This window comes from Phasianus colchicus, chromosome 9, assembly GCF_987193195.1.
Source record: "Phasianus colchicus chromosome 9, bPhaCol1.hap1.1, whole genome shotgun sequence".
NCBI classification, from domain to species: Eukaryota; Metazoa; Chordata; class Aves; order Galliformes; family Phasianidae; genus Phasianus; species Phasianus colchicus.
Window position 1 is genome coordinate 26,844,963 of NC_143444.1, and position 20,725 is coordinate 26,865,687.

Below are 20,725 nucleotides of genomic sequence, written 5' to 3' on the forward strand. Positions count from 1 at the left end.
AGACCTGCTCCCAGATGCCGGTGGGCTAGGGAGGACACACGTCACTTACAGACTTCCCTGAGCGTCCTGGAGGACTTCAAGTGATACTCAGTGTACCCAAGGGCAAACCTGAGTGCTCTCAGAGCTCCTCAGTGTGTTCTGTGGTGCCCTGGATCATCCCAGTGTGCCCCAGTGACCTCTCAGAACAGCCCAGTGTTCATGTCTACAGCATGCCAAAATGTTTCCAGAGCTTCTCGAAGTGCTCTAAGGTGCCTTAAAGGCTAGCCAGTGTGCCTATTAGGACACTGGACCTCCCAGTGTACTCAAGGTCACTCTAGGTGATCTCTCGTGGAACATGGGCATCCTATCACAATGTGCTCTCTTCTTCTGGCTCATTGTGCCTGTGCTTCCTCACAGTCATAGATGCCTCTTTTCTCCCAGCCCAGCTCCCTCCCTTCACCCCAGGCCCGTGCCCCCAAACCCGCACACAGCAGCTGTCTCTTGCAGCACCGCCTTTTGTGCTGCTCATACCCCAGGCACCACAATGACACGTCCTCCAGTAAGTGTGCCTTTTATTCATCTCAAACCAGGTCGTAACCATCAGCAGTCTCCTTTCTCCGACAGTCTCCCGTGGAAGCTCACACCGTTTCTCCTGATCCCTGGAAGTGACAGAACATGGGCACAGTGAAAGGGAAGCAGGCTTGTTTTACAGAGAATTATCTTCCAGGGCTCAGCTTTCTTTGGAGGTAGTTTACCCCCACAGGATTGCTAAGTGCAGCACATGGGGCTCACACCAGCTCCAGCAGGCCCTATGTTCCACAGGGGGCTTCCAGTGGGTGTCACCCTGCGAATGAGCGAGTCCCTGGGGAGAGGTAATGGACCTCTGGGAACCTGCTCTCCTTGAAAGCTTTCGCAGACAAGGTCTCTGTCCCCACCAGCAGCCCCCTTCCCTCTGCAATGCATCTCAATCTCTCACCTGTTCCAGAGAACAGGAACCATGAGCAATCCTCAATAGGCATTGAAGAAGATGATTAACAACCCCTCCATAATGAGCAAAGCTAATACCCCCTGGGCAATGTAGCCCCAGAGGTGGTCCAGGGGGTAGGGCAAGCTGAAGGACTTCTTCCCCATACCCAGGGGCTCCTGCTTCAGGCCCTCTGTGACGATGACCCTGCCGACCCTGTACCGGACCCGTCTGGGGCAAGTGGACAGGCCAAGCCGACAGGGCAAGTTTGAAGCCTGGTGCTCGGTGTAGACAGGCTGCTGCTCCTGAGGATGGACCATCTTGCTGACTCTCTTCCACATCCTGATAGGGTACACTGAAAGGCCAGACCACCAGGACCCCTTGAAGGCCACCTGTTCCATGCCTTTGGTCTGCTGCTTTGGGACCTCTGCACCGACAACTCTGCTCAGCCTGTACCGGACCCGTCTGGGGCAAGTGGACAGGCCAAGCCAACAGGGCCAGTTTGAAGCCTGGTGCTCAGTGTGGACAGGCTGCTGCTCCTGAGGAAGGACCATCTTGCTGACACTCTTCCGGTTCCTGGTAGCGTACGCTGAAAGGCCAGACCACCAGGACCCCTTGAAGGCCTCCTGTTCCGTGCCTTTGGTCTGTTGCTTTGGGACCTCTGCACTGAGAACTCTGCCGACCCTGTACCGGACCCGTCTGGGGCAAGTGGAAAGGCCAAGCCAACAAGGCCAGTTGGAAGCCTGGTGCTCGGTGTAGACAGGCTGCTGCTCCTGAGGAAGGACCATCTTGCTGACTCTCTTCCACATCCTGATAGGGTACACTGAAAGGCCAGACCACCAGGACCCCTTGAAGGCCTCCTGTTCCATGCCTTTGGTCTGCTGATTTGGGACCTCTGCACCGACAACTCTGCTCAGCCTGTACCGGACCCGTCTTGGGCAAGTGGACAGGCCAAGCCAACAGGGCCAGTTGGAAGCCTGGCCCTGGGTGTCAGCGGGCAGCTGCTTTTCAGGGAGGGCCAGCTTTTGCTCGCTGTCAGAGACCTGGCCACGAGAGCTGGAAGGGCCAAGGCCATCTCTGAGTAATGATACTATGGACAGAGCCACAGTCAGGGAGAGAGACAGGGTGACTTTCATCCTGTTCTCTCTCAAGAAACAATCCCAACACACAAAGTGGCTGCTACCTTGAGCGGAGCTCCAGAGGTAACCACCAATACAGAGCGAGTGCCCTGCGTATCTGTGCTGCGGGAGGCGGCCAACGTGACTCTACAGAGACTGATGTCAAGCCCAGCTCTGTGATGTCACAAAGGAGACTGTGACAGAGCTGGGGAGGACGTAGTGACGTCGACTTGGAAGCCTGCTGCCACTATTGCAGTCCCCAGCACAGGATTGTCTGTCCAGCAGGATAGGAGGCCCGAACCCCTCATGTGTTGGGCATTGCCCTGTACTTGTCAGCAAGAAGGAGCTGTGGCCAAAGCCACATCCAAGCTCCTTTCAGTGCTGGCTCCATTAGGGAAACTGTGACACAATTCACCTCAAAAGCCTTTGGAGGCAGTATGGAAAAACCACTTGAGAGGAAAGCCAGAATCTGAACAGTTCACTAAGCACTACAGAACTATGAGCCCCAGACACAACTCTGTGGCCTAAAGCACAGCTGAAACGACTGCCTTGGGATGTTTCTCTGCTTCACAGAGCTCCTACAGAACAGATCCCAGGCATCGGTGTGCTGGGGAGGACCCTTCCTGCGGCTGGGACCAGGCAGCGCAAGGCAAAGCCCCAAAACACGCAGTGCTGCCACGCAGCCATGTCATCTGCCCTTTTTGACCTGCATCAGATCACAGGAAAAGCTCCTTGAAACACCAACATTATGGGATAATGACAACCGGCGTGCTCACGAACGCTGCGTTTGCTACACCTGAGATGTAGTAAGAAACTGAGCTAGTAAAACCTGGAAGCCACTGTACTCTTTAGTTGTGACTTGACAATGCATCCAATCTGAAATCAGAGCGGCACAATTATGTCAAAATTGCAAGGAAGTTTGGTTCAGAGGCCGGTGTGTGCTCCTGCCTCCTGAGCTGCATCACAGACCTCCCGATAGCACGGCCCTGGAGGCAGCGCTCGCACCCAGGGCTCAGGAAACGCGCGCACCGCCACCACCAGTTGCAAATAACAGGAAAGAACAGCTCTGAGCTCGCACTCGGCAGTACGCAGATGCAACTTTACGAATGCCACCGCAGCCTCACAGCCGAAACACCGCCACATCCCCATCGCACCGCGGTGCGCACACAGGGCACGCCTGTAGCACGGAAACAGGACGGCTGCGTGAGCCCAGAAGCGAACCCGCTGCTGTGCAGCCGCAGCAGAGATCCGTCAGCACAAACACAGCGCTGCCCTCCGCGCCCCGCGGGCATTGAGAGCGCGCACCGCCGTCCCACGTACCACCCGAACGGCACCGCTCAGCTCCCCGCACCCCGAGCCGCCCCGAGGGCCTCTGAGGAGAGGAGAGGCGGGGTGGAGCGAGGTGAGACGAGACGCGGCGCTTTCCCGCCCGCGGCGCTGGGTGAGCGGCGCCCCGACGGGGCTCCTACCTGAGCCGGCGGGCGGGAGCGGAGCTGCAGCGCAGAGCTCGGATCCCGAGGCCGGTGCTCGCGTGGCGGGAGCCGCCCCCCCGGCGGCACCTGAGGCGGCTACGGAGGCGGAGCCGCTGGCAACGCCCGGGCGGGAACGGAGCCGCGGCGCGGTCCCGGCCCGCTGCTCTGGGGCTGAGGGCGGGATGGGAGCTCCGAGCCCCGCGGGGATCCCGTCAGGTGCCGCTCAATCCACGCTGCGCTTCGGGGGCGGGGATCGCATCGGGAGGCTGCGGGTGAGGAGAGCTGGTCCCTCACACCGTGCCCTCGTGTGAGGTGGCAAAGCAAACTCGAGCCCGACCATAAGCGGCTGTGCGGCGCGAGCTGCTGCCGCCGCACTGTTGGGAAGGAAAACTGATGAGGCAGCGGTGCGATCCCTGCAACTCTTGTCTGGAGGTGTGGTGAACCAGCTACAAAAGACCCCGTCGTCCCTAAAATCCTACAGACAGAACGCATGTTCAAATTCAGAGCCTTCGTTTGTGCTCTGGCCTCTCTGTGGCCGGGAAGCCAAACAGCCTCTAGAGAGGATCCATGGGACAAAGTGTCCGACGCTGATCCTCCCAGGCAGAGCCATCCTGCTGACCTTTTCGCCGATCCTGATGAAGTATGCTGAAAGGCCAGGCCACTAGGGCCTTCTGCTTGGTGCCCAGGAGCTGCTGCTTTCTGTTACACCAGCACCACTGGCCCTGTACCGAAGCCATTTGGGGCAGGAGGAAAGGTGAAGCCTACAGGGGCAGTTTGAAACCTGGTGCTCAGCATTGACAGGCTGCTTCTTGTCAGGGAAGAACATCTTGCTGACCTTCTCTCAGATTCTGACGGGGTACCTTGAAAGGCCAGGCCAGCAGGGCTCCTTGAAGGCCTTCTGCTCCTTGCCCAAGGGCTGCTGCTTTCAGCCCTCTATAACAAAAACTCTCCCGACCCTGTACTGGAACCATTTAGTGTAAGGGGAAAAGCCAAGTCTACAGGGCCATCTGGAGGCATGGCTTTTGCTATCAAAAGGCAGCTGATCCTCAGGGAGGACCATTTTGCTGACCCTTTTCCCAGATCCTAATGGAGTATGTTGAAAGGCCAGGACAGCAGGGCCCCTTGAAGGCGTTCTGCTCCCTACCCAGTGGCTGCTGCTCTGAGCCCTCTGGAACAGCGAGCCACCTTCCTGCAGCTGGGAGCAACCAGTGCAGGGCAAGGCCCCAGAGCACATGGTGCTGCCACCTTTCTGTTCCCTCTTTCCTAAACACAGTACTTCACTTATTTCTCCAGCAAGAGCAGCACCAAAGTGCATACGTCAAGGATGGTGACTGCTGTGTGTGATGGTGTAAGCAGGAATAACACCATTGATCCTGTATTTAACAGCTTCATTGTCTGAGCTCATGACAAGCTCTGAGCATGTAGAAAAAACTGTATCCCATAGAAGCACAGTTTGCAGTTGCTCCAGCTCCTTACCAATTGATGTTGGGAAGCTAGAAGAAAACTGCAGGAAGAAAACAGAACTGTCTTTATGTAAATAGGTAGCACATAACCAGTTGCTTCTTCCCTCAATGAGGAATAAACTGCTTACATGCCCCATGCTGTCTCTCCAAGAAATGTGTAAATTTCTTTCTCTTTATCAGAGCTAAATGCACCAACATTCTTAAAAATACGGTTTGCAAACTGATCGTAATGTCAGAATTTGCACAATAAAGTGACATCCAAATTGTCCTGTGCTGCCAGAAGAGCTTCTCTTACGCAGAGCATGTTGTGGTGTCCTGAAACACTCAGAAAGCAGCAAGAACATCTGTAGTTCTTACCAATTAATATTTCTGCAGCATTATTTCTGCCCCATACTCTGCTTGTGCAGAACGGTTCAAAAATTACATGGCAGAAAAGGATTTCTAACTAGCAACCAGTTACCTCCAGCCTTAATAGACCCAGTCATCCTGGACGGCCTTGCAGCCCTGCCCAGCTCTGCCTGCAGCTCCCCTGCAATGCTATCACATCTTTTTGGGAAGGTGGAACTTGGCTGTTTCCTATTCATCCCCAGATCATTGCAGGGGCATGTGTTGGTCAGTAGAAGGAAGAACATGGGAGCAGCTCAGAAACACTCCATTGTGTCTACAGCCTGCTTCCTGCACCTTGTTTGACAGGCTGCTCTACTCCCATCCAGGGACAAGTGCCAGCAGCAGTAGTGTGTCACGTTTCATGCTGTTCTGAGTCATAGCCTGGAAGCCTTGAAGCACAGGTCAGTGAGTTTCCGCTTCCAGAGTAGTTATGGAAAACCCTGAGTTCTTTCTCTCTCTCTTTTGTCTCTAATCAAAGGAATCTAGCAGAGTTAGCCATTACAAAATTATGCCATGTTTGTCACAACCTGGAGAGGATCGCACAAGTCTCAGATCCATTCCCCACTGCTTGGAGAGGTGACAGCCCACAGGAACTGGCTGGCAACTGTCAGTGGGGATGCCTTCTCAGCATGCTGACATGTTGGCAGCAGGCTGGTGCTGTGGGATGAATCACTACCTCTGTCAGGAGTGGTGCTCCGGACAATGGCAGGCCTGGGAATTGTATGCAGCCACTCCTTATGCTGGGCAAACTTTGAAAGGAAAAGCAAACTGAGTTTATTTGACTAAACTGCTTAGCAAATCAGCACCTATTTCTTGAATAAAGAAGAGGGGAATGGTTCAATAATACAGTAATAATATGCCAGCTAGTTCTGAAACAAAGTGACTTTCACCAGTTTGAAAGACCGTTGTTGTGGGTCCTTGGTTCCTGCTGCAGGCTGCGAGCTCCCTTGCCCAGACAGCCCCTAAGACAACTCACACAGCTCTCTGGAAGTGGGATGCAGCCTCTCAGATGAAATGCACATGGATTGGCAGTGGAAACTTCCACCTCCTTCAAGGATATAGGGCCTTGCATTCATACAGGTTTAATATGTCTTCAGAGCTATTCATACACAAGCTGGATGTGAGGACAGTGAATGAAGCTCGTTAGCAGTTTGATACAAGGCAGATATGATGACAGACAGACATGGGGATGAAAGTGCATTTGACTGGGTAATCTCAGCATGCCAGAATGATGTACAGAATACTCTGGCAGTGCTGGTGCTTTTGCCCATTGCACTTTTGTTCCCTGCTGTAAAACATGGCTAAAGAAAGGTTTCCTGAGCCTCTAGCTGACACTTCCTTAAAGCCTGTTCAGCCCCAGGTGTGCAAAGCAACCTCTGTTTCCAGGCAGCCAGATGGCTAGCTGCAATCTAGTCACTCTTTAATTAACTTTGCATTTTTTCCTCTGTGGGTTGTTTCTGGGAAGAAGGGAGCTGACGACGTTTGTTTACACGAGATTGATTTGGCCTGGCACTTCTTTGGGTCTATACTAAGAATTTTGAAGTATATTTGGGTTTTTTTATCCCCATAAATGGAGAATCTGAGGAGATTTCTGGGATGTAGCTAAAGAAGTTATGTAAATACGGAGATTTAGTGCAAGTTATGTGCAAATGGATATGCACACAAAATGAAGCTGATGAGGGCAAACTAATCTGAGACCTTGGTTACTGCACACTGTTGAGCTGCTGCAGGGTATAATTAATTTTTTACTGAACTACAACAAACACTGATGTGTAGGAAGCATAAAGTTACACAACATACATACAACAGCTCTCAGATGAAAAGCTCAAGATGTATGCCTCTGCATGGCAGAAAACGCCAGCCAGGATTTGTCACTTGATCTGAATCAAACAACAGAAGGGCGTCAAGAATCTGCATTAGGAATTAGTACCTAAAATACCCAGGTATAAAACTGGCAGGTAGCAAGAGAAAAATATTTGTGTGTAAATAACAGACCAAAAGTAAGTTTAGCCTTCACTCCAGGTACGTAAACAGGCTTTTTTATTTTTTTAACTAGCTGCCCCTCACATCAAGCCACGTCAAGTGACAGCACTCATGTCATATTCTATCACCCCAAATAAATACCAAGTCAGCTAGCAAGTGCCAAGCTCCTTGTTAAAGAAGGAGGGCAAAAGCATGGTCTAGAAAAGAGCAAATACAAAGGAGGATGGGGAAACTGTACCAGCTCACCATGTCTGAGCATACAAAGGGCAGGAAGGATTAGAGAGAAAGGAGGCAGCCAAATAGCAAAGAAAAAAGGATTATTGATTATTTTCTCTGACAGAATTAGCTAGGGATGGAGTGCAGAAAATGCTACAGGAGAGGGAACACATCAAAGAAGAAGCGAAGGAGGTGAGTTTTGAATAAAAATGGTCTTAAAGGTAAAGGATGCACATCTGTTATCAGAGGGAGATCTCCACAGACAGAGTACTTTCTAAATATTGCTTTGAGGCAGTGTTGCTTCTGACATCAGAACATGTTGCAAAGCAAAGCTTTGGGACAAACTACGTACGGATTGCAGGCTATGATTTCACTGCAGAGATAAGACAAGGGCAGAACTGCTGTGAAAGTATGCCTAGAAAAATCACAAAGTTGTACTCTGCTATTCTGAATCAGAGTTGTTGTGGTTTTTTTTTTAATTATGATTTGTTGAATCGTATCTCAGATGAGTGAGCAGAGTCCTCCCCCTGGTGGCAAGCAGAAACAAAAATGTAGCAATGAGTTTCTACAGCTGTGTTAATCAAAAGCTATAAAAGAAACAAGACAGGACCTATTTTTTATTAGATCAACTGACCCAACTAGGGAAAAAATACAAATATGCTGAACACAGATCCTTTTTCTGGACTTACAGATAATTATTTACTTTGAAGGCTGGTAAAACTTGAGAACAGTTGCTGAGTTCAATTTGTTGGTTATTTATCAGATAATTTCCAGAAGAAGCAGAATATAAAACCTGAGGAGTAACTTTTAGTAGCTGAACAGGGTAACTGCAGTTTGCAACAATCCCATTATCTCCACCACGTTCCTTGTCTTTTCTTGTTCAATTGAGATTTACTGTCTAAAATCCCCTTAGGGCAGAATGTTCTGGAAGGTAAAATTCCTAACACTACTAACAGTAAAAATGGATTCAGTAGGCAGGTGGGTTTACTGTATCCCCAGTAAATGTCCTCGGGTAGATTTTCAAAAATTATCTGTTGAACACTCTCCATTTGTTGTTGGAAGTCAGTGCAAGTGCCTTTCAGACAGGATTTTTTTCCTTTTAGATGAAGGGTTTCTGTAGATGAGGGAAGAGCAGCATGTGTGGTTTATATTGGCTTTAGTAAGGCTTTCAGCTGTCTCCCATAGCATTCTCAGAGAGATGGATTTAGTACAGGCTAAATAAATGGACAGTGAAGTGAACTGAAAACTGGCAGAACTGCTAGGCTCAAAGGGATTCGTCAGTTGTGGAGTAACCAAGGTGTGGCCACCTTAGGCAAGCTGGCAGATGATAATCAGACACTTGTACTGCCGTTCAGAAGGACCTCAACAGAGAAAATGGGCAGAGAAATGGGCAGAGAGCTATCAGGAAGTTCAACAAAGAGAAATGCAGAGTTCTTCACCTGGAAACAAAGAACCCATGGGTACAGCAGGTTGGAAGGCAGATTTGCAGAAGAAGTTAGGGCCCACATGAAAAACAAGTTGAACAAGATCTAGCAATGCACGGATACCAGAAAGTCAAGCTAGATTACTTTTTCCCTTCTATTTTTCTTTTCAACTCCAGTTGAAAACCACTGGATATTAACAACTGTTTACATGGGTGGATGGTGATAGAACAAGGGGGAATGAACTTAAACTGTAACAGGGGAGGTTTAGGATAGATACTAGGAGAAAGTTTTTCACACAGAGGATGGTGACGCACTGGAACAGGTTGCCCAAGGAGGTTGTGGATGCCCCCTCCCTGGAAGCAGCCAAGGCCAGGCTGGATGTGGCTCTGGGCAGCCTGGTCTGGTGGTTGGCAACCCTGTACATAGCAGGGGGGTTGAAACTAGATGACCTTATATGATAGTCCTTTTCAAACCCAGACCATTCTATGATTCTATGATGATTCTATGAACTTGAAAGCCCAGTTTTGTGGACCAAAGCACAGCCTGGAAGAACAGCATGGGACGTTTCTCTGCTCCATGGAAGGATTCCCCCTGCAGACCTGCTCCCAGATGCCGGTGGGCTAGGGAGGACACACATCACTTACAGACTTCCCTGAGCGTCCTGGAGGACTTCAAGTGATACTCAGTGTACCCAAGGGCAAACCTGAGTGCTCTCAGAGCTCCTCAGTGTGTTCTGTGGTGCCCTGGATCATCCCAGTGTGCCCCAGTGGCCTCTCAGAACAGCCCAGTGTTCATGTCTACAGCATGCCAAAATGTTTCCAGAGCTTCTCGAAGTGCTCTAAGGTGCCTTAAAGGCTAGCCAGTGTGCCTATTAGGACACTGGACCTCCCAGTGTACTCAAGGTCACTCTAGGTGATCTCTCGTGGAACATGGGCATCCTATCACGATGTGCTCTCTTCTTCTGGCTCATTGTGCCTGTGCTTCCTCACAGTCATAGATGCCTCTTTTCTCCCAGCCCAGCTCCCTCCCTTCACCCCAGGCCCGTGCCCCCAAACCCGCACACAGCAGCTGTCTCTTGCAGCACTGCCTTTTGTGCTGCTCATACCCCAGGCACCACAATGACACGTCCTCCAGTAAGTGTGCCTTTTATTCATCTCAAACCAGGTCGTAACCATCAGCAGTCTCCTTTCTCCGACAGTCTCCCGTGGAAGCTCACACTGTTTCTCCTGATCCCTGGAAGTGACAGAACATGGGCACAGTGAAAGGGAAGCAGGCTTGTTTTACAGAGAATTATCTTCCAGGGCTCAGCTTTCTTTGGAGGTAGTTTACCCCCACAGGATTGCTCAGTGCAGCACATGGGGCTCACACCAGCTCCAGCAGGCCCTATGTTCCACAGGGGGCTTCCAGTGGGTGTCACCCTGTGAATGAGCGAGTCCCTGGGGAGAGGTAATGGACCTCTGGGAACCTGCTCTCCTTGAAAGCTTTCGCAGACAAGGTCTCTGTGGTTCCCTGTCCCCACCAGCAGCCCCCTTCCCTCTGCAATGCATCTCAATCTCTCACCTGTTCCAGAGGTCTTTCTGCTTAACTCCACGAACCATGAGCAATCCTCAGTAGGTATTGAATGAAGATGATTAACAACCCCTCCATAATGAGCGAAGCTAATGCCCCCTGGGCAATGTAGCCCCAGAGGTGGTCCAGGGGGTAGGGCAAGCTGAAGGACTTCTTCCCCATACCCAGGGGCTCCTGCTTCAGGCCCTCTGTGACGATGACCCTGCTGACCCTGTACCGGACCCGTCTGGGGCAAGTGGACAGGCCAAGCCGACAGGGCCAGTTTGAAGCCTCGTGCTCAGTGTAGACAGGCTGCTGCTCCTGAGGGAGGACCATCTTGCTGACACTCTTCCAGACCCTCGTAGCGTACACTGAAAGGCCAGACCACCAGGACCCCTTGAAGGCCTCCTGTTCCATGCCTTTGGTCTGCTGATTTGGGACCTCTGCACTGACAACTCTGCTCAGCCTGTACCGGACCCGTCTTGGGCAAGCGGACAGGCCAAGCCAACAGGGCAAGTTGGAGGCCTCATGCTGGGTGTCAGTGGGCAGCTGCTTTTCAGGGAGGGCCAGCTTTTGCTCGCTGTCAGAGACCTGGCCACGAGAGCTGAAACGGCCAAGGCCATCTCTGAGAAATGATACTATGGACAGAGCCACAGTCAGGGAGAGAGTCAGGGTGATTTTCATCCTGTTCTCTCCCAAGAAACAATCCCAACACACAAAGTGGCTGCTACCTTGAGCAGAGCTCCAGAGGTAACCACCAGTACAGAGCGAGTGCCCTGCGTATCTGTGCTGCGGGAGGCGGCCAACGTGACTCTACAGAGACTGATGTCAAGCCCGGCTCTGTGATGTCACAAAGGAGACTGGCAGAGCTGGGGAGGACACAGCGACGTCAACTTGGAAGCCTGCTGCCACTACTGCTGCCCCATCCCTGGAGGCATCCAAGGCCAGGCTGGATGTGGCTCTGGGCAGCCTGGTCTGGTGGTTGGTGACCCTGCACATAGCAGGGGGGTTGGTGGTGGTCCTTTTCAACCCAGGCTATTCTATGATTCTGTGATATTACCTTAACCTTAACAGTATATATAGTATAGGAATGGCTGAATTGTTATTACATGAAAAGCATTTCTTGTCTTTTAATTACACAAAGGAGAAACCTTCAGCTGTGACACTCAACACTAATAACCACTGCAATGTAAACAAAAATACATTTGCCAGTCCCTAAGAACAGGAAGCTATGTTCCTCGAAAAAAAAAAAAAAAAGAAAAAAGAAAAAAGAAAAACTTTTAGCATGCTTATGTTTAAAAAGTTTTTATTCTTCATCCTGGTACAAAAATACAGTACAATGTGATGGCAAGGCATTCACCAGAAAACATTCAAAGAATAAAAGGGAATTCCCCATAATGCTTCAACATAACCCACCTTCACTTGATGAAACAATCAAAAGGTGAGTGCACATGAAAGAAGTTCAATTTCTGCCCAGAGGCAAATAAAGATGAATCACACAGAATTTTACATAAAAATATGTTTGCAGAGCTCATGACTTCACATGCTACTTGAACATTGATGAAATTTACTCTACTTGGCTTAGTGGCAGAATTCATGGTTCGGGAGGTCTAGAAAACACCTGGCCCAGGAACATGCCCCATTCATAGGAACCCCAGTAAAAACAATGGGATCACATAATACCAGTGAGAAATGAGAGATCCACCCCTGATTATGTGTCAAAATGCCGGCTGCTTCCAATTATTTCAATTATGCTTTTTGTCTTCAAATGAATGTTTTGTCCTACAAACCTCCCTTTTAATATCAAAAACACTAATTGATGTGTTTGCCTTTACCTGGTTGCAAATAACCATTATAGTACACACTGCCAGGCAGAGGAGGAGATAACACTGTAGCTGATGCATGTGTGTGAACTCCAAATAGGGTTTAACCTAACATTATTGACAGGAGAATTATGTCCCTTCAGTGCATCTACATTCTTGGTCTGTTTAACTGTTTCCTTTGAGAGTACTGAAGTGATGGAAAAGCATAACTGAGTGTTTTCCATTATAGTTCATCTCCCAGGTGTTTTTGTTTGAAAGCATCACCTGTTAGCTTCTCCTGGGCCTCCTTCATCCCTTGGATAACTGAAAGATCAGAGAGAGATCAACTGTTAATCTCAAAACAAAAATGTCAAGGTGCCATGCTAATGAAAGTATTTTAAACCAACAGAGTTACAGAATGTAACCTAAGGCAAAAAGCAACCTAAGGCAACCTAAGGCAAAGCAACCTAAGGCAAAAAATAACACCAAAACGAAAAAGCCCTGTGCTCTTCTCCCAATTCTTTGTGAGTTGCATGATTTTCCATGTAACAAAAGGAGAATGCTTAGGTTCTACAAACATTTTGTAGGTTTTAAAGTGAATCATAACTCTAAATATGGTTCCTCAAAGCATGAAGAGCCACTCACTCATGCTGTAATTCACAGCTCCCTTACACTGTGAAGTATAATTTTTCTCCACTTAAAAATGAAGGTGCTGTCCTTAACTCAAGACACATGTACAGATCCATCTGACTAAAAATGTACTTCAAGTTATTTCTCACATACCTTGATCAGCATTGGTATAGAAATACTTGTAGCTGGGGTTTCCTTTCTCATTTATGATTTCTGGGTGGACTTTTCCACTGGGATCTTTGGAAAAAAAAAAAGAAATCAAACAGGAAATATAGGTGGTAACAGTAAGAATGCAGTCCTGTGAGTGGGTTCAACAGCTGCACATGTCTTACCCATGAAAAGGATTCTGGGAATGTAACCTCCATCGGGACTGAAGGCTTCATCCTTTGGCTCTTCATCATCCTACAAAAGCAAGACAGAAAAGAGGGAATGTGTTAGCAAGATGTAATAAAACACAGCACTCATTTTAAAGAAAGAAGCCTTCAGATTCCAGTTACCCTGAATAATTTACATCTTGAACAGACAACAGGTATTGCACTATTTCCACTTTCAAATGAAATAAGGTAATTTCCCCTAAAGAAGTAGAATTTATGAAATATCAGTGGGCATTAAACACTGCTTTGGTGTAGGAATGTCTGATACATTATGAGACAATGAATATAAATCCCCTTCCTGTGGCAAGGGACAAACAAGATTAAACTGTTAAAGAGACAGCAGTGGAGAGTCAGGTTTATAAATGCAATTAAAATAACTACAGTGAAGAAAATTATTTTCAAAACAATTAGCTTTATCAATCAGTCTTGCATATCTACTCAGGGGTGCAAGACTTAGGATATAGAAAAGAAACAGATTCAACCAGTTAAGCAGGATTCAAAACGCTTTATTACTAAGCAGTAATATAGGTACAAATAAGAGTGTGGCCTACCTCAAGGTTGACCATTACAAAATTATGAGCAAGTTCAGAGATCTCCTTAGACTCAGCAAACTTTGGCTTCAAAGCTAATTAAAAAAGAAAAAAATAAATAGAGAAAATATTGAAAGACAATGGAAAATATTTCAGGTTTTCAGGTAGGCAGAAAAATCTCTATTCCTCCCTCTAGAGAGCTGGTACTTTTCAGTGAGCAATAGGGAAATTGAATGTATGCATCAAGTTGCTCAAGCCAGGCTCAGAACAGCAGAGAAGTGATCCCTGCTGAGCAGCCACGCAGTGAAGCTTAACCATCAGCCATATGTCATCAGTTTTGAACCAATGGAACAGAAACAAAAGCTTGCTGTAAACCACCATTTCTCACTCAGCCTGTTCATCTTAAGCCTAGTCACATGTTCTTTTGCAATACTGAAATAGACAAAGCCCAGCATTCTGAGAACCAGTGGCTGAAAGTAAGGTAATTTGCTCTTAACTCTCAAATCAATCATTTTCTACAATTTTTTTTCTAGCAAAGTGCAGGAAAAACTGCAGCCACTGTAGACATGCAGCTGTTACTTCACTGGCATTTACACAAGGCTGGCTTTTGGCATTGCTAATAGCTGAAGTGGTGCGATACTACATTGCTCTGAACAAAATATAAATACAGCTACGCACATTTTGAACGCAAAGTTCACATTTCTCATGTTACACAATTTGTATGCAAAAGTTCACCGGGAATTTCATCAAGCTCTAGTATTAAATTCACTCACCTTTGCAAGCTCCACACCAAGATTTGTGGATGATAATCATAAGAGGCAAACCACTGCAAAAAAAGGGGAAAAAAAGGAAAACATGTCAGATAGCTTACATGCAAGCCTCTCAACTATAAGTTCTATTGCTTGTACATTTTAACAGTCAAAGACACTACAAAGGCTTAATATAATAGAAAATGCAGAGAGATTCTAATGTATTCTAAGGTTTTGCTGCCTTGCAAAAAGCTTTCCAATCTCAAACATGCATTAGAACAGTTCATTAGAAATGTCAATCACCAACCACTCCAGTAGAGTAGGAGATTTTCTCTTCAGAAGGTTTGCTCTCATTTGTTCAGATTTGCATGGATGCACAACTGGTCATGTGTTTCTTAGGAAATTAGTAGTGGTTAGCCACACCAGCTATGGAAGAGATCTCAGAAGGGATATACACAGCTGCTTAACATAATCCACTGAATGACAGTCATCCATCAACCCCTCTCCCCACAGCTGTCTGCATGGTTCAGACACTTCCTGCTACTGCCTCCCATGATCGAGATCCTCCTTTGAGCAATAATTACACACAGTAAACTGGCAAACCCTTCAGCTTCCAGGCTAATTGCCCTTAACTTAGTATGCTGAAATAAACCTGTGACAAGTTTGAGAAGCGAGAAGGAAGGAGTCTGTGTGGAACTGAAGCCTAAATAAAGCGCAATGTAAAATGACAAAAGTTAGGAACCTAACTTCAATGAATACAGAAAGGTCATTTGTGAAGGATTATTCAGAGTACTGAGTGTTTCAGGTACACCATGGGAATGTTATTCATTTCTCTTCCCAATTAATTCATTTGACAGTCACTACCTTTACTATCTGGATGTTGTTTTCATCACCTAATGTATATTTTATTTAACCTTGTTCTGAAAAGCCCCTCAGCATTTCACCTTCTAGTCAAGCTTAACAAGTTTGAATTCTCTAAGCTCCTTGGTAATGTACTCAGGTTACTTTATGTGATTAGACAGAGACTTTAAACACAAAAAATTCCTCGTATTTATTGCTGTAAATACTTGTGATTCAATTAATCCATCTTTACAGCTCTCAATATCTTGATTATTATATCTTTTACCTTCTTAACAAGAAAAAAGTGACATATATTGCTGTTGAGCACATCTAGTAGTACAATACTTCACACTGGCAAAAGCTAACTAGTACAGTAAGTTCAAAAAGACTAAGAACAAGGAAATAGGAAGATGACTCTTTTTCTCTTATCATTAAATCCCTTAAGCAATAGAAAAATATCCAAGGGAAACTAGTAATAGTGCTATAGCTTCCAGAGCATTTAGAATAACCTAAAATTAGGTTCTTCTTTTAGCTGAAGATTGGTAAGGAAGAAAATCCCTACCAGTATCAACTTTCAGCCTTCAGAACCAGGAAAGGGCAGAGAGGAAGCAATAAACATTTACAATAGTCCAACACAAGTCTGCCATTTGTAACTGAGCGATACGTTGTCATCTTTACACAGGACTTTGTTTGCAGCAAGGAGCAAGAATACACATTTCCCTGGCAAAGCTCTTTTTATATCCGTGTATCCGTGTCCCCACCCTAACAATACTTTTTCTTTTTTTTTTTCCTCCCCAGTTTCTGGGAATTAAATGCTGAATTAAATCTGGAAAATTGACATTACTCTTATCATCAAGGATCTTCATGTCAGAAGAGTTACCAGAAGCAGCTGCAATTGGTACTGCACTGCACTTTAAAATGTACTGATTGATTTTCTATGCAGATTTTAAATGCAACTGCTCAGTCTTAGAATATAAACGCTTAGCCAGCAAGAAATCACACAAGTTTTAGAGATACTGCATGTGCTTCCTCAGTTTTATTCTTTTTGACTGACAAAAATAATTATTACCCAGTCACAACCAGTGCAGACTTAGAGCACTGGCCAGAGCACACTGCCATCACAGCTCATCATCTCTAAACAAGCTCAAGAGCACTCACTCATAAACAATTAGTGTTTTTAAAAGCTTTTAATGATGACCTTGCAGAGAAAAGCCATAGCAAGTTGTTTCAATAAAACAGTTTAAGGTTAAGACTGTTCCATCTAAGGCACATGTTTTATTGTTAAACTTGAAATGAGAGGTTTAAGTTTCCTGCTGTTGTGCAGAGTTTGCAAATCTACTTGTTGGCTTCAATAGGATTTTGAAAAACATTTTATGTTCCAAAAATACAGCCTCTTCCAGCCCAGGAACTGAAGTCCCCCACTGCAGTTTGATATATCTGGAGGCAGCCCTGGAACAGCAGTCTTCTTATTCAAGACACAGACATGGCAATGAGGAGGGCAGGAGTTCTCCTTATGTTCACCGCTTTGAAGCATTCATGCTCAGTCGCTACATTAGTATTGAGGTGGAGTCTCCATAGGAGACTTCAGCTGTGTGAGGATGCAACAAGCAAACAAGAAAGACATGGGGAGAATGCAGTAGAGAGGACAAGGAGATCCTACAGATCCTCCTAGGAGAACAGCTGCTGCAGCACCACGGTACTGGCTTTCTCAGCACTGTCACAGGCCGTGCTATGTGACACACGGGTCACACAGTGTTGAGGTGCACGGCAGGAGGGCACGTTCCTACAGCTGCAAGCACTTCGGGACGGGAAGGAGCTGCTCCTCACTGGATGCTGCGGCTCAGGTACTGCAGGAACATGCCGGCCAGCTGCGCCAAGTTCTCATCGCTGGGCTGCATCTTAGTGTAGCTGATGAACTGCCTGCGGAGCCGGCTCAGCTCGGCCAGGCTGACGGGCCGCGGCAGCACCAGCCCCTCCTCCACGCCGGGGACGCGCACCAGCTCTCCAGGCTGCGCCCCGCTCCTCTGAGCGGCCACGAGAGCGGCCACCACGTCCTGCGTGGCGCGGTCGAGGAGGTGCAGGAAGCCTCCGGACTGCAGGGGCTGGCTGCGCGTGGCGCGGTGCGGCGGCGGCGGGGCGCTCTCGAATAGAGCCGCGCGGATGTCGGCCAGCGGCAGCGGCTCCTCGCCGCGCACGGCGAACAGCGGCCGGTCCCAGCGGTTGCGCGGGTCCGGGGCCTCGAAGGGCGGCTCGGCGGGGCCGCCGCCGACGCAGTGCAGCAGGCAGCGCGCCGTGCCCGCCTGCCGCGCCGCGCAGTACAGCTCGTAGCGGATGCTCCGCAGCTCGTTGCTCGCGTCCACGATCACCACGTCGCGCCGGCTCAGCAGCCGCTCCACCTCGGCCCGCAGAGCCGCCCGGCCGCCCTCCCCCTCGGCCACGACGTGCGCCCGCCGCTCAGCTCCTCCCAGCGCGTCCCGCAGCTCGGCCGCGCGCCGGCTCTTGCCGCTGCCCGGCGGCCCGCACAGCACCACCAACGGCATCGCGCGCTCAGCGCCCCGGCGCCGCCATGCTGACCCGGAAGCGGCCGCCACCGCTTCCGCTCCGGGCGGACCGTCGCCATGGCAACGCGGAGCGCCCCGGGCCTGCGCCACAGCCCGGCCCCCCGGGGGTTCTGCGCAGAGCCTCTCATGCTGCATAACGCCTGCTTCCAACGTGCCTGCTACTAACTCTGCTTCACCGCAAAGCAGAGCCAGAATTATTCCTGCGAAAGCTGCGACCGTTTTTTTTTGGTACAGATATATGGAATAAGCGTTAAAATAGCCGCTTAGAAATGCTCAGCAGACCCCCAAGCAGTGCCCTGCATTCAGCTGGCAGGACTGTGGGCAGCCAGAGGAACTCACGTCAATCATGTAGCTACAAATACAAGAACTGATGCACAGACAGCTTCATTTCTCATGTTTTAACACAAAAAAGATAAGATTCTGAGAGAAACATAAAAGATGCAGTGAGCACTGATGAGTTCAAGGAAACTGAGTAGCCCTTAAGCCTCAGTTTGTGGGTTTCTTCCCACTTTGGAGACGTGACAGAACCTCATTTAACTGAAGTGATTAAACACAGGTGATTCCTCAGCAACGTTAAAAAAAACTTCCTTTTTTTTTTATTTCTCTAGTAAGCTGTAGGGATCTGAGCGGTCTCCTATACCTTTGTTAATAATTTGTATTTCCTGTGGTTAAATTTAGGATTGGTTAGCATTGGTACAGAATCTGGGTGAACTTTTAACGCCTCTTTTCTGTATTCATAAGTAAGTAACATACCTGGCTGCTGCTTCTTTCTTCCCATCTTCTAGTGTTCTCCAGTGAATGTGATCTCCAAAACCTGCCAGAAAGGAGGTTTTAGAAATGCTGCATAGTTAACATGTCATCAGAAGAAAACAACCCTCCAAAATATTTTCAGTTCATAATATATTCTTTTTTAAAAAGGAAATTATAATTGCAGTCCTCGAAAGATTTCTGTGAATACTTACAACCTACACAGTTTTATTGAGGAATCCCACTGAAATTAATTAACAAAAACAAATCACACACTCATGAATATTCACAGTTATGCAAAGGACAAAAAAAAATTCCCCAAGCAAAGCTTAAAACTGAAATGCCTATTGATTATTCCCTATTGTTTCTCAACCTATGAACATTAACTGATTGATGACAAATTAAACATGTCACCATCTGGCTTCCTAAATCTTAGTGAATGGGAGCAAACATCAAATACACCTAGACCAATAAACGATTATTATATGCTATAAAACTATTATGCTAAATACTACCACTGCTGATGACTGACATCAAAGACTAAAAAAGAACACTGCTATGCAGGTTTCTGAGTGTTGCAGTGACCAAACAACATGGGAAACATGTATCCAATAAGCAGGTATCAAGTGTTCTGTCAGCTAATGTGCTAACAATAGGAAAACAGAGACTGCCAATTTTGGCCACCTCCATCACATGAAGAGCTGAGATAGAAGAGATCTGAGATAAGGGGAGCCTTTGAAGAATTCCTCAAAGGTCCCATCGCTGCAGTGATATGGGGGTGCTGAAAGGCAAATCTCAGCCATGGCTTTCCCCTTCCCATCACTGAGGGCTGGGATAACTTAGCGACATGGCACGGGCTGTATCCTCACCAAGGGGACAATTTGGGGAGCTACAGCACAGGATCGGGAGCCACGAGCTGCCCAGTGTTGGCACCATGGCAGGCAGTACCTCCAGGAAACACCTGTAGCAAAGAAACTGCAGAGAGTGGAGCAAAGCCTTGTGGTATCTTCCTTCAGCATCTGGGAAACTACAACTGCTGGCACAGTATTTTTATGACCTCAGCTTATCTCCCAGTACAAACTACCGTGAACACATATGACACAACAAAACAAATATTTAGTCCAGCTACCAGCAAGGCATTGACGTCCAAGCTTGCATGGGCTGAGGGGAGCTGGAAGTCGTAAGGCTAACAGGTCGCATTTACTCAGAATACGGACACGTCGGGCATTTCATTCAAAGGCCATCACAACGGAACAGGGACGGAACAGGCTCTCTGTTCTAAGAGAGCCCTGCAGCGTAGGCTCAAGGCACTCCCTGCAGCGAACATCCGCCTTCAGGGCAACTCTGCGCGATCACCCCGAGTGAAGCCCCGAGCTGCTGCCCACGGCAGCCCACGAGGAGGGCAGGCCGGGCAGAGGGGAACCGCGCCACGGTGACCAGGAGCCGGCGGCGGGGCTGCTTCCGAGGGGCCAAATCTCCCCCAGCCGCGTGGGGCTGCGGCTCAGGGCGGCTCCGGCCCGGCCTCAACAGCCCCAACCCGCCGAGTGACCCCCGCGAGCCCTCACGGCAACGCCAGAAGCTGAGGGCAAAGCCCGAAGGAAACGTGTGCTGACCCTTTCCGAGCCCCTCGGCGGCGGCGGCGGCCATCAGCAGGCACAGGCAGAGGACGGAGGCTGCGGCGGGCTGAGCCCTCATGGTGTCAGCGACGTCTTCTGAACGGGCCTTGAAGCTCAGAGAGGAGATCGGAGCAGCCCCAGGGATCTTTTTCCCTTTCCTTTTTTTTTTTTTTTTTTTTTTTTTTTAAAGCCCAAGAAGTGACGCAAGGCGGATGTGGGCGGTGCTGCCGGGCCCTCTGGGGGCCGCCATGTCAGCTACGGAGCGGACTGCAACTCCCAGCATGCACCGCGCCCCTGGCGCGCGCGCCGCTCCCGCCCCCGC

At 48.5% G+C, this 20,725-nt stretch overlaps 3 protein-coding genes across 4 annotated transcripts; all 3 read right to left on the reverse strand.

Moving 5' to 3' along the window:
- Nucleotides 1-458: 458 nt before the first annotated feature.
- Nucleotides 459-3,602, reverse strand: LOC116234676 (uncharacterized). Of its 2 annotated transcripts, none has more exons than XR_016469311.1 (2): nt 3,531-3,602; nt 459-638 (listed from the first exon to the last, which is right to left on the reverse strand). XR_016469311.1 is itself a non-coding variant. In XM_031602426.2 (2 exons), exon 1 carries the CDS (start codon nt 2,077-2,079, stop codon nt 988-990), a length of 1,092 nt encoding a protein of 363 aa, XP_031458286.2. In that variant the 5' UTR covers nt 2,080-2,090; the 3' UTR covers nt 459-638; nt 956-987. The 2 variants fall into 2 exon arrangements, 1 of the variants encoding a protein (XP_031458286.2); XM_031602426.2 differs by lacking the exon at nt 3,531-3,602 and adding an exon at nt 956-2,090.
- An 8,241-nt stretch (nt 3,603-11,843) lies between these two features.
- TXNDC12 (thioredoxin domain containing 12) lies at nt 11,844-20,592 on the reverse strand. The gene is made up of 7 exons (XM_031602439.2): nt 20,401-20,592; nt 18,794-18,854; nt 14,664-14,716; nt 13,912-13,985; nt 13,319-13,388; nt 13,140-13,223; nt 11,844-12,680 (listed from the first exon to the last, which is right to left on the reverse strand). The coding sequence occupies exons 1-7, from the start codon at nt 20,480-20,482 to the stop codon at nt 12,601-12,603; spliced, it is 504 nt and encodes a 167-aa protein (XP_031458299.1). The 5' UTR covers nt 20,483-20,592; the 3' UTR covers nt 11,844-12,600.
- On the reverse strand, nt 14,723-18,782 carry KTI12 (KTI12 chromatin associated homolog). Its single transcript, XM_031602413.2, has one exon. The coding sequence runs from the start codon at nt 18,173-18,175 to the stop codon at nt 17,303-17,305; it is 873 nt and encodes a 290-aa protein (XP_031458273.2). The 5' UTR covers nt 18,176-18,782; the 3' UTR covers nt 14,723-17,302.
- Nucleotides 20,593-20,725: the final 133 nt, after the last annotated feature.

Bases quoted from the DNA above. Each gene is read 5' to 3' on its own strand.
- TXNDC12 (XM_031602439.2), bottom strand. From the start codon at position 20,482: ATGAGGGCTCAGCCCGCCGCAGCCTCCGTCCTCTGCCTGTGCCTGCTG. The intron at 18,855-20,400 runs GTCAGCACACGT...CCTTTCTGGCAG, and splicing joins CGCCGAGGGGCTCGGAAAGG to GTTTTGGAGATCACATTCAC. The intron at 13,986-14,663 runs GTGAGTGAATTT...TTTTTTAATTAG, and splicing joins TTGGTGTGGAGCTTGCAAAG to CTTTGAAGCCAAAGTTTGCT.
- KTI12 (XM_031602413.2), bottom strand. From the start codon at position 18,175: ATGCAGCATGAGAGGCTCTGCGCAGAACCCCCGGGGGGCCGGGCTGTG.
- LOC116234676 (XM_031602426.2), bottom strand. From the start codon at position 2,079: ATGAAAGTCACCCTGTCTCTCTCCCTGACTGTGGCTCTGTCCATAGTA.